The 13470-nt window shown below is 44.9% G+C and overlaps 1 protein-coding gene across 1 annotated transcript; it reads right to left on the minus strand.

The window, feature by feature from the left end:
• Nucleotides 1–2990: 2990 nt before the first annotated feature.
• On the minus strand, nucleotides 2991–10958 carry LOC131686855 (uncharacterized protein K02A2.6-like). Its single transcript, XM_058970850.1, has 5 exons — nucleotides 10840–10958; nucleotides 8252–8622; nucleotides 3971–6342; nucleotides 3072–3888; nucleotides 2991–3019 (listed from the first exon to the last, which is right to left on the minus strand). Exons 1-5 carry the CDS (start codon nucleotides 10956–10958, stop codon nucleotides 2991–2993), a joined length of 3708 nt encoding a protein of 1235 aa, XP_058826833.1.
• Nucleotides 10959–13470: the final 2512 nt, after the last annotated feature.

Here is a 13470-nt window from a genome sequence, read left to right on the forward strand (position 1 = left end):
TTGAAGGTCTAGAGGATTCCGCCATAGAAGGTTTCGTAGTGCGAGTCGGACAAATCTCTTCTGCACCCGTTAAATACGTAAGTTCCATGTAAGCTGATGGGGGCTCCAAATCAAAGAAGCATTTTCCAGAAGTGGGTGAACCAGCGAACAATATAATGCCTTCATACAATGGGGGTCCTTGAAATCCCGGCCGATTTTAGAAATGAAGAAGAAGTTGTCGGATCGGGTTCGGTGAAAAGTTATGACTTTGCCTTTAGCAATGCTAATAATTAGCCAGTTTCTACACCAGTTAACGAATGCTCTTGAAGACGGATGCAATCGTCGATAGATCGCACTACGAGGTACAATTTCGAATCATCGGCGTAAACCAGTTTGCACCCCAAACCAAGCAGCAAAGTAGCATCGTTGAAAAATAATACAAACAGTAGAGGTCGCACGTTGCTGCCTTGAGGGACTCCAGATTTTTTCGTAAATTGAGAGGAAACACAAGAGCCAAGCTGCACACGTAGGATTCTGTCACTCAAGTAAGAATTCAGCTATTTAACAAAATTCCGTGATGCGCCCAGCCGTGACATTTTGGTTAATAATATTCGGTGGTCAATTCGGTCGAATGCAGCTTTTATGTCCTTGTAAACTGCATCAATTTGTGCCTTATCTTCCATCTGCGGGATGCAAGTTGATGTGAAATCTAGAAAAATTGTGGTTACGGATCGTCCGGGCATAAACCCATGTTGATCGGTAGAAATGTAACTTTTCGTCCGCGAGAGTACGAAGGTGCTTACCACAATTTCAAATATCTTGGAGGCAGCAGACAGGCTAGTTATGCCCCGGTAGTTTCTAACCATTCGACGATCACCGCTCTTATAAACAGGGAACATGAACGACTGTTTCCAAATCACCGGAAATTCGCCTTGTTCAAACTATTTGAATTTAATAACATCAGAATCAAGATCCCCGTATATGGAAAATGACATGGTGGAAGTTTGTATCCATGATCTGGCACCGTGCACTAAGGAAGATTACGTAAAACGAATTATGTCGCAATACGGAGAAGTGGAATCTATTACGAATGAAACTTGAAGAAATTTTTTAACGGTACTCCCGAAGGGGTTCGTATTGTGAGGAAACCGAGAGGAAACCAATACCTTCTTACATGACTATCGAGTACAAATCACCGAAGGATGGCGTAACCTATAGACAGAACAATACGCGCTGAAATAACTAGTCAAAACTCATCTACTACAGCCAACTCTAATAAGCAGTCATCGACACTTACAAATAAACCAAAAAGAACGACCCAATGAAACAATAATGAAGGAACAACGACCACGACATCTGCTCCCAAACTAACAATTAGCATCCCCAATAAAGAAGTAAATTAAAACGGATTTACAACAAGAAACAAATAAGAACTTCTGGCCGTGAACAGCAAGAAAGCTGTAGCGATGATGACATAGACGAGAACGATAACGCGAGAGGAGGCAGACTGAATGACCCCCAAACTGCACCTGATAAGGCAACTAACGCTTCACCCCCAAGGAAAAGGATCTCAACACGCAGAAGGAAAGTGCGTGAACAAGATGTGGCAGATAGATATTCTTAGTATTTTTTAGATTTACTTATTGTCAAATTTAAACGACCCACGGCTCAGTTGTGCTAACTCATTCAGCCGTGTCAAAGGAACTTATAGGACAAAGTCGATTTATGCGTCAGCAACAGCGCTTATGTGCTTCAGTAGACATTCTATACCTTCTTACTTAACTTTCGAGGGCAGATCATCTCAAGATGTTAACTACATACAAAGCACACCACGGTAAGCCATGCACCAAAACAACTAAAGAAAATTCATCTACTACAACCAACACCATCAAACAGCCTTCGACATCTGCTGATACACCACACACAACACAAAAAGCACCAAACATGTAACAGCGAAAATAAAAGCTCTAGCAACGACGACATGGACACAAACACAAGCGAAGGAGAAGGCGGGCGAAATGAGGGGGTAAACCTGGCCATTGCTCACCACCAAGAAAGAAAATTAACACAAGAAGCAGAACGTAGTGCACCGAGGATAGTCGACATAAATATTCTGGTTGCAGTTGAAAACTGGAAAATCCATCCAGCGACAATCGGTTTTTCTTCTGTTTAGTGCTAATCCATGATGTCGGAAGTAGTACGCTGGATAGTGCATCATTGTACGAAAACAGCGCACTACTTCCGACGTGATTCCATTGTTTAGAACCAGAGAAAATACGATTGTCGCTGGTTGGATTTTCCAGTTTTCAACTGCAACCAGAATAATATTCGATTATTTATTATTATTATTATTATTATTATTATTATTATTATTATTATTATTATTATTATTATTATTATTATTATTATTATTATTATTATTATTATTATTATTATTATTATTATTATTATTATTATTATTATTATTATTATTATTATTATTATTATTATTATTATTATTATTATTATTATTTTAACCGCAGCGGGTCATTCGCCAAAGAAGATAGTTACATTGCATTTTACAGAGTTTAGTTTCTCTTGATTGAGTTCAGTTGTTCATTGGGTCCGTCGTTGAGGTGTTGAGCTTCGGGATAATAGCAGCTAGCCAGGACCACGGGAGAGCATCCCCATCACCCAGTCAAGGTGTGTCGGTGGATCAGCTGATCGATTTTGGTGGGCGACTTATCAACTTGCAGGTTATAGAGGAGCAACAGAAGAACCAAGCATTGATGGTGATGTTCCCGTTGATGGGTGAATCATTTTGCGATAAGTGAGTAAGATGTTGCATAGCTCCAGATTTAGCTGAGACTTTGAGCACTTCAATGCCTTCAACTTCTGCTTGATGGTCTGAACGTATCGCTCAGCTTGACCATTCGTTGCCGGATGATACGGCGCACCCATTTTGTGCACTATGCCATTCATTTTCAGAAATTGTTGAAAAATTTCCGAAGTAAATTGGACGCCATGGTCGCTTACCAGGACGGACGGGATGCCAAATTTACTAAAAATTTCGCGACACATATTAATGGTGTGTTCAGCAGTAATTGACCTACATATCTGGACCTCCGGCCATTTACTGAACGCGTCCACGTAGACGAAGAAATAAGTGTCCATGAATGGACCCGCAAAGTCGATGTGGACTCTTTGAAATGGTTTACTCGGTGGTTCCCAGCAATGAAGGTTCATTTTCGCAGGTTCTGCGCGTACCGACTGGCAGTCGGTGCAGTTCGCTACTATTTCCTCAATATCCCGATCCAATCCCGGCCACCAGCAATATCCTCTTGCCAGCGACTTCGTGCGGGTTGCACCAAAGTGGGTAGAATGCAACTCATCAAGAACACGTTTTCGAAGGGCGGCAGGCACGTATACTCGAATTCCTCGAAGTAAGCACCCCTTTTGTAGTGAAAACTCGTTCTGTTCTAGTCCAAAGCGATCCTTTACTTCCACCAACTGACCATGTTTGATTCCTTGGATAAGCTTTTGTACGGATTGATCCCCATCAGTTGCTTGGCCTAATTCGGCGGCTGTCAAAGGCAAGGTGTCGATTTGACTCAACTCCACCGCATCGGATTCTTCAATCTCGTTCTCGGGGTCGGTTATCTCCAACGGAATTCTCGACATGACGTCGGCATTCGCATGATTGACAGACTTACGGAATCTGATTTCATAATAGAAACTCTGCAAGTAGGTACCGTAATGCTGCATTCTCAAGGCAGACATAACCGGCAACCCTTTGTGTTCCCCAAATATCTTCGAAATAGCTTGATTGTCGGTAAGCAAAACGAACTTCCGGCCGTATATGTACTGAAAGAACTTCTTCACGCCAAATATGACGGCGTACGCCTCCTTGTCCACCTGCATGTAATTCTGCTGCACACGATTGAGTTTGGGATGCGAACTGGGTTGGTCGTTCCGAGCCGTCGGGATACACGTGACTGAGCACAGCCCCTACCCCATAGGGCGAAGCGTCCGTAGCCAGCAGGAGTGGCAATTCTGGTGAGCAATGGACAAGGCAGTTGTCGGATTGCATTTGTTCTTTCACTTTCCTGAAAGAGTCTTCGCATTGTTGGGTCCATCTGAACGGCACGTCATTTTTAAGTAAGTTGTTCAATGGGTACAGGACCATACTCAGGTTTTGGAAAAACCGTCCGTAATAGTTTACGAATCCGACAAACGACCGAACTTCATCTCTGTTCTTTGGTCTAGGCATCTCCTGAATTGCCTTCACCTTCTTCCGGATCTTGTGGATACCGTCTTTATCAATCGAATATCCACAGTACTCAATCTCGTCGACGAAGAACTTACATTTGTCTTTGTTGACTCGTATTCCGTATTCATTCAGTCGCCGTAATACTTCCTCCAGTCGAAGTAAGTGAACTTCATCGTTCTCTCCCGTTATTTTTATGTCGTCCAGAAAAACACTAACACCTTCTATTCCTTGCAGTATGGCTTCCATTTGTCGTTGCCAGATGGCTGGAGCCGACGCGACACCGTACATCAATCGATTCGGACGATAAAGACCACGATGCGTAGACAGCGTGAGAATTTCACGATCCTCCGGAGCTACCTCAAGCTGCAGGTACGCTTGGACCAGATCAATCTTGGAGAACTTTTTGCCTCCCGCAAGTGAAGCAAACAACTCATCCACAGTAGGCAATGGATGCTTATCCACCACAATGTTCGGGTTCACGGTCTGTTTGTAATCACCACAAATTCTCACCCGGTTTTGCGACTTCTTCACAGGAACAATAGGCGTCGCCCAATTGCTGGAATTCACCTTCGTGAGCACACCTTCTGCAACAAGTTTCTCTAATTCATCTTCAACAGTTTTCAACATATTGAAGGGTATTTTCCGTGCCTTTAGAAATACCGGCTGAACGTTTTTCTTCAGTGGAAGATTAGCTTGAACATTAGCAATCCTTCCGATCGAGGCGTCGAACACTTTCGGATACTTCTCTAGCAATGTTTTTACAGCAACATCATGACAAGAAAAAGACGTAGCAGCAATCGTGTTAATAACACTCGGACCCTGAATCACACTGTTCCAGTCTACTGACATCTCTTGTAACCACTCGCGGCCTAGTAACGGGTGCTTTCCTGAATTCACTACGTAAAGTGGTAACTTCGTAGTCTTCCCCTTAAATTTAACACGCGCGTCGAGAACACCTAGTACCTCAATGCTGGTATTGCAATAGCTAACCAGTTCCGTATCGCATTTGCGCAATTGAGCGTCGGGAAAGAGTTTGTTTCGGTTTTCCGCACTGATTATACTAACCGGCGAACCAGTATCAACTTCGAATCGGATGTATTTCCCGTTCACAGACACATCCAGCAAAAACTTTTTGTAACGCGACGACGATTCGACCGTACAAACTTCACGGATCTCCGCACTTCCGGTGCTTTGACCCTCGTCCGATTGGTCAACGTAATTTGTCTCTACCGCATTTGGTTTGTTTAATGATCTGGAATCGAATTTCGTGGCAGCGGACTTCTTCAGACATACCTTCGCGAGGTGCCCTTTCAATTTACAAAACGAGCAGATAGATTGTTTATATTTGCACGCATTCGCGAAGTGCGATTTATCCCCACATCGATAACAACTCGCATCACTTGCACTTTGGTACTGATTACCAGTGCTATCACGATTTTTGCTCACTCTATGTTCTCTTGTACCCGTTGGATGATGCATGGCATGTACCTCCTGCCTGATTGAGCCGCCTTCGATCTCAGCTCCCCCTTTCCGCGAAAGTTCCATGCTTACCGCAATATCGCGGGCTGTGCCTAAGGTCAAATCACGTTTCTCCAGCAGCCGACTTCGGATATCATTACGTTTGATTCCGAAGACCAACCTTAATGCCGTCTCCAGGTACGCACCGAAATTACATGTACCTGCGATTCTCCGTAGGGCCACCAAGTATTCATCAACTGTTTCATCAGCCGAAGCAGCATCTTTATCACCTTGATGGCGACACTTAAACCGAAAATTTTCGCTGATTTCCAGTGGCTGAGGACTGAAAAATTCCTCCAACGTCGCAACGATTTGCTGGTATGTCCTCGCTCGAGGGGAATCTGGAGCAACTTTGTCGCAGATGACATCGTAGGTGTCAGATCCCATGTAGTGCAGTAAAAAATTCTTCCTCATCTGCTCATCCGCCACTCCGTAAATGTGAAAAGCGGTTTCAAGGCGTTCCACCCACCGCATCCACTTTAACTTCCGTTTGTCAAAGGGATCGATGGCAAAAGTCGGTGGGGGAACTGCCGCAGCTGCACCAGCAATTTGGTCAGCAGGATTTCCATCAGGATTCATCATCCTCGTCGCTAGAACTGTTATGACCACCGAGGAAATAGTAATCACAACGTTAAACTATTTAACATTTCTTTATTCCCAAAATATAATTAATTTCTTCGGCGCTTCGTGCGCACATGTTTTAACAACTGAAAAGAATCAGGGTAGGTTTATGTGTTGCAGGTATGCGCAAGATAGTTAAAGTAGTTAACATCTCACGGTTTTTCAATGTGAGGTAGGACACAACACTGTTCCTCGAGGAGAATTAACAGGCGTCTGTTCACCATTCTTTCGATCGTTTTCCCAATGCAGGGGAGGAGATTGATGGATCGGAAGTCTCTCGGGCTTCTAATTCCCTCGCGTTTCTTTGGGATGGGGATCATGAGTGCGGTATTTCGGTTGTCTGGTAGAGGCTCGCCTCCCTAAATCCTGTTGAAACAGTCGAGTAGCGTTTGCTTGGCAACCAGAGGTTGTCGTCGTCGAGTTCGGCTGTACTTAGCCCAGTGGCGAGTTCTACACCGGAGAAAGGTTTGATGTAATTCTGGCTCGCACCTGGCGTGAATATTGTAGGGTTGGCTTCTGTGGCCCTCTTCGTTTTGAGAAAGGAGGGTGGGAGGGAGGAGCTTTGCTTCTTTTGCCACTTTTGCATTTACCCCTCTTCGTAGATCCGCAGTCGATAAGTCGGAACTTATCAGATATTCCAGCTGGCCTCCTTGGCTTTCGCGATGGCCTGCCTAGCCTGGATGATGGTGAGGGCGGTATTTTTAAGAGCTCGAAGAGCTTTTCGTCGATCTTTGATTGCCTTCGCTACTTCTAGGTTCCACTAGGGAACCGCCTGGTTTGGTGGAGCTCCGCTAATTCGCGGGATGCATGATTTTGCGGCCTGGGTCATGACTTCTACGAGCTCCTCTGGCGAGTAATTGCGGTCTCGATTAAGATGTCCGAGTGCACGTCGATGAGGGGCATCCGATCATGGGAGATTGCAATAGGAAAGTGATTACTGTTTACAATGTCCGCTAGAGCTGACCATCCGCAGGCTCCAGCGATGGTGCTAGAGTATATGGTTAAATCTATTATGGATGTGGATCGGCTCCGGATAATGGTTATACTGCCGCCATTTAGCATTACCGCTGTCTTCAACTGCGTCTATGATGCTGAAAAATAAAAATAGGTAATTTTATATTTTTAGTTACTGCGATGGCAACACCTTTTTGAGCCAGGAAGAAACAGTGTGCAGTAGCTTGAAGAGATTCCGTAATTTGTTTCTGACGTCGTTAACTTTCTAAGAGATGTGCATCTTACAGAAAAGTTGATCGTTCTGGCGAACACTATCTAGTCACTAGAATCTAGTGGGTGCCCAGTTTTACCAATTCGAGCAGCAGGTCAGCTCTAGTTCCTAGGTCGCCCGCCTGGTAGAGGTTTGGCCCTTTAGGTGAATCCCAAGTGTAACGGTGATGGATCCGTATCATCTTTGATGTGTGTCTCTTGGATAGCGTCTAGGTTTGCTCTCAGGCCGTTGGTGTTCTATTGAATGGCCAGTGTGTACCCAAGCAACCAGAAGTTCGGAAAATACTTAAAAAGCACACATTAAAGTTCACATAAAGCTCTTAGCGGACTTTCAAGCTGCTTAAGCTTTAATGGAACTTGAAAGCTGCTTAAACCGCTATTAGAACATTAAACGTACTGAAAAATTACTTAAAACGAGAAGCTTATGCATACTTTGTTTTTTACGAACTTTTGTTTGCTTGGGTAGTTAATTGCTTTGAGTGTCGCTGGATTGCGGCTGGGTCCCATTCGTTTGGGCCTTGTCGAAGTCGGTAGGATGGGTGGCGAGGAGACCGTCGCGGTTTTGCCTTCAGTGAGCGTTTAGCTTGTTTGTGCTTTTGTAGAAAGGGTAGAGACGACAGCAATTTGAAACTGATGAGTTCTGAGATGATGGGAACTTACCCGGGTTCTCCGCGCCGACAACCGTCAGGAACTCATCGGATGTCTCCGGCATTTCCCGAGTCTGTGGGGGTGCGGGTAAGTGGGCTATTTTGATGCACGGTAAGTAGGTTTCGTTGTAGGCGGATTGAAGTTTGTTGCTTTCTTTGATGACTCCGATGTTTAGCGTTGATGCGGCCGATTTTGTAGTGAGGAAGAGTTCGACAGATGGGTCCGGTCTGTCTACGGGGTTGGTAGAACTTAACCGAGCAAGCCCCGGGTTCTCCGCACCGACAACCGTCGAGGACTCATCGTGTGGCCCCGGTACTTTCCGGGTCGGCGAGGACGCGGGGAAGGTGGTTTTTTGGTAGAAAGTATGTACTGTGTGTTGCAGGCTATTTTGGGTTGGATATGTTCTTCGATAACTTTAATGTTTGGTGTTGATGCGGCTGGTTGTGTGACATAGGACCCTGTTGGAAGTGAGAATGTGACAGATGGGTCCGAACAGATAACGGGATTGATGGAGATTACCCGGAGGCGTCCCGGGTTCCCCGCGCGGCAACCGTCGGGGACTCATTGGATATTTCCAGCACCTTTCGAGTCTGGAGCGACGCGAAGGATGGTGCTTTTTTATGTACGGATTGCAGGTTTTGTTGTTATTGCCAACCTAGGGTTGCCACCTCTGGAGTGGCTTTGACCCGGAGATTTTCACTGACCTAAGGGATGGTGGATTATGAGTGAAACTAGACAGAAATTGGAATCAAAGCGATTGCTCGACATTTTAGTGCACTTTAATCGCTATTTATTACCTGATGATCTAAAAAGTGTCAAATGTGTACTTTTTCATTACCAAAATTACTTCACAATCACTGTAGAATGTTAGGTTTTTGCCAAACTTAATGTACACCCCTCTTCCATGGCGTTAAAAGAAAGCTGTATATTTTTTACATTTGAAAAACGATTTTATCGGTTTAATTAGGTGTAGTATTTCACTTCCCCAGCTAAGTGCCCAGAATACAAAAGCACCAGCTATTCTCGCTGTGATGGATAAATCGAACGAGCATTGCTCTCCTTCACAACTAACAGGAAAAGAAGAGCAATGGGTAGCACTATGTGGTGTTCGATATTCACTACCAGAGGTCCTAATATAGGGGCAAAACTCACCTCCCAGGCCAACAGTTAAGGATTGTTGCAGGAGTAGCAACAATACCGGAAAAAAATCGTTTGATGTTGGCCTAGCCAGTTGAATTAGAACAAATCCGCCATACCTGTGCAGCTGTCGACAAGCACCACCAGCATATAGCGAAATATTACTTTCCTTGATTTGTAGTAAATTTGATTTGTTTTTCATTTTCATTGGTTTGCGAACGAAATCAACAATGTTTGGTAAACTCATCCTCGCCTCCTTGAAACGATAGCTTAGTCGGACAAAATAAATCTGAACCAGAGTAATAGTAAACTTAGACTTTTTAAATATTTTGCAAATAATCAATTAAATTAAAAAAAGTTCTTCTCACCAAACCCGGAGAAATTGATATAAATCCCGGAGGCCCGGAGATCTCTCCCGAAAACCGGAGTCTCCGGGTCAAACCCGGAGGGGTGGCAACCCTATGCCGACCCCGTGGGAATCCGAGCAAACGAATTCTGCGAACGAGCTAGTGGAACAGGAATAGTTGTTCCGTTGCGGGTCGAACGTATCGTTGCTCCCGTAGTAAAACCGTACTGGGTGTCAGGAGTATGCGGCAATGGGGCTTGGCTGACGTGGAAACGGTTGATGTTTCTGTGGGCTGGCCGATTGTGGGTGGAATCCAAAATGTTGAGTTCTTTGTGTGCTCTTGGTCGGGTTAGCGCGTCGGTCGAACGATTCAGAGTTTCGATGATTGTTTGCCGGGTGTCGTTTGGTAGGTACAGCCGTGATTCGCTAGTTGGACCGACTGACAAATGTCAAAAGCTTTCCAAAGGAGATGTTGGCAGTGTAAATGCATCTATCTCTAAATATTGTGTAACCGAACGTTACAGGAATCAAACTACATTTTTTGTCGCTATTTACAATGAATCAAAAGAACATTCAAGGTGCTTAATTTATACCCAAAACATATACAAAAACAAGTACACCGTACATACCAAATACACAAAACCACACCGGTGGGACTTGCTGCTGAAAAGGCCCGATTGGAAAGGGGATTGTCAGTAGGCCTATCAAGGTCGAACACTCGGAAACAGGGCAAGAACCGCCATCAATTAGTCACCGTTGGTCAATTTCATACAGGCGAGCGAGTGCGTAAGACGTGTTTCAAGTAAAAAAATCAGTGAGTGACTTAAATAGAGTAACCAAGTGTCATCGCCATTCAGGTAATGAGACCAAGACGCCATCTTGATGCTTACTCGAATTCCCAAATACATCCAGTAATTCTGGGATTGCTCTCCACTCACAGGACCTTTTGATACCTACCATAATTTGGGAAGTTGCGAACTCCCGGAGACACACCGCACACGCATCGGCCTAGGTGACTTGACGGTCACCTACGTCTAATAGTAAAGGACTAGCCTTCAGCCCTCTGGTCGCCAACGAAAACCAGGGACAAAGACTCTCGGGCAAAGGCCCTAATTACCAAGGAGAGCAACCCTTCTCGGTCTGGTAAAAGTCGGTCTCGTCCGTCGCCAACCGATCTCGCCAACGGAGGAAGCGCCTGTTGGACACCTCGCCCAGAACGCCTTTCTGGACCGCCATTTTACCCACCACCACAGCATCGAACCCTAAACCCAAGGATCAGTCATCGCCATCTTGCACGATACCATTAATAGCGGACCCGAAGACGATCAGCGAGCGCTCGTCGGTTCATCTAGCTGCCAACAAACCATAGAGTACGGTATGTACCATTGAACCCACCAGTGAAACTCATAGCATTACACGAACATCACACAATAAAAGACAGACGCTAAGAAGGTTGAGTGTTTTCACAGCCAAGATCCGCGAAATCCCTCCAGTTTGCCCAGTAGCGCGCCGACCCTGCGACTAAGTTCGAGTCATGTGCTGCTGAAGCTTGTCGGGTAAACCTTAAGTTACAATTGTCAGATTGATTGTCAAAGTAAATTTGACATGAGCTTTTGACGTTCAGATGCTTTTTAGTTAGACAATGGTCCAATTAGAGGTCCAACTAAAAAGCAGTCCAGTTAAAAAATGTCCAACCAGCGAATCACGACTGTATTGGCTGGAAGCGTTTAGGGGCAGTCGGTTGTGTGCTGTTGCATTTAGTCTAGAAGTACTTGCCTGGGTAAAACCGGGGTCCGCGTCAACAGCCGCCGGGGATCCATCGGGAGGACTTTGAACGTCTCCGGTCGGGGTCTACGCGGGAGCGTTGCTTGTATTGTTTAGACTTGATTACCGCAGTGATAGCAGATGACGCTTTTCTGTGATGCACTACTACTACTCATACGTAATTAGCAAATGCTCGTCGGAACCGAAACCGTTTACGTTTGTCCGTTTCTTTTTTACGTTTTAACGACATTCAATTAGCTAGAGATTACTGGGTAGGGAAAGTTATGAAACTTAGAGCCATAGTACTCAAGTGAGAGCAAGGATGTGAAGTAAACAGATCGGAAAGCTAGAAGTGGCAGGGTCATTAGAACAGGCTTAATATCATGCGGGCTTAATTTTTGCCTTCTGATAATGAGGGTCGAGCTTAGGCAGAATTACTACGAATCTCCCGAGTTCACTATCATGTGTCCTGATAAAGGTAGACGTATCTATCTTTACCGTGACAACCGGCTTTGTCCGGTTCGTCCATCAGTTGCATCTTCACGAGCGTGGAAAGGGTGAGCTCATCTTCGTTCCGCACTGTCGTCAAAGGGATGGACGACTCTAGAACCACTCAGTATCAGCGCTACCTCTAGATACTTTTGCATTGCTTTAGCGTGGGTTTCTCGTGGTGCTTCTTAAGCGCCGTCCACGTATCCTTCGCTGTTGTTTGGTCACGAAGTAGCCCGCATTGGCTCTCCCCCACCATCATATGAATCTCGGTCAACGTCCGTTACCGGTTCCGGAGGTGTACCTGGATCCACGTGCTTCCAAAGTTGCTCCCTTCGCATTAACGCTTTCACGGAGAACGACTATGTTTGGTGTTTCGAGTTACTCAACTCGTGCCGTCTGTGCCCATAACCTGTTTGAGGTCTCCAGCGGGGGATACTCTTTTGGGATATAAATAACTTGTGCAGTTGAGGTTTGAATTACTAATGCGATTTTTTATTGAGATAGCAATGAAATATTATCCATAGGTTGCTTAGATGCTTCAACATGACCATGGGCTTTAATGCCCCATGTTGTATGTGATTCCCTATATACATGGGACAATTATGCGTACAACGGAAGTATTGCAGTGGTTCACCACGATTCGAACGAAACAAACTTTAAGGTGAAGATATGTGGAAGCCAGGAACGCACGCTTGTTGCTAGGCACCGACTCGCTTGTTTACATTGAGAAAAAAATGGAATTCGAAGTGAAAATTCAAACGCACAAATTAGAGTTTCCGGACATTTTCCTTCGGTCATTTGCACAGTGGCAGAAAATTTGAAGTTTTGTTTTTAAACGATTAAAGTTTCGCGGGTGTTTTTGCAGTGGTATGTGATTAAAGTGCATTTGAAAAAGTGCAATAAAATGGGAAGAAGAAAAATAATAGTGCTTCGAAAAGAAACCCCAAGTGAAGAGGTGTGATATTTTCGCACAATGTCAGATACATGGTTAGACAGGGGAGAGGGGTGTGTGACGTAGGAGCTATGTTGTGGCTCGCTTGTATAATGTCCTTAAATCCGTTAACTTCCCTTCTCACTTTCTGACAACGTTCGCAGACCATGGCCTACCACTCGTGTAAGCTATGGATTATAGAGCAGTCTTCCCAAATGAACATCGTACACGATGTTCGCTCTGGTTCTGTGTTCATATTAAACCCACATTTTGTGTATGAGCTCAGACACGCTATTTCGTGCCAAAACATGTGCACATGTTCGCCTGCGCAATCGAACCTCATGTACGTACACGGTGTGCGTACACGCAGGCTCGTGGCAGTTTTCTCTTTCTCACTCTCATCATCACTAGTGTTGACTCTTATTGCCTTGTGCGAATCGTTCTCGTGTACGTTTACCCGGTGTACGTACATGGATGTTTGAGCTACAGTTTGTATATCGTTCGCTTGAGTTCGATATTCGAGGCGATCCTGTACATCGAGACGAAACATGTTCGGGGTTG

This window comes from Topomyia yanbarensis, chromosome 3, assembly GCF_030247195.1.
Source record: "Topomyia yanbarensis strain Yona2022 chromosome 3, ASM3024719v1, whole genome shotgun sequence".
Taxonomy (NCBI): Eukaryota; Metazoa; Arthropoda; class Insecta; order Diptera; family Culicidae; genus Topomyia; species Topomyia yanbarensis.

Coding starts and splice junctions, on each gene's coding strand:
- LOC131686855 (XM_058970850.1), bottom strand. CDS start 10,958: ATGGCGGTCCAGAAAGGCGTTCTGGGCGAGGTGTCCAACAGGCGCTTC. Junction 3,889..3,970: donor CGGACGCTTCGCCCTATGGG/GTAGGGGCTGTG, acceptor AATCGTGTGCAG/CAGAATTACATGCAGGTGGA. Junction 3,020..3,071: donor ATGGCCGGAGGTCCAGATAT/GTAGGTCAATTA, acceptor CGAAATTTTTAG/TAAATTTGGCATCCCGTCCG.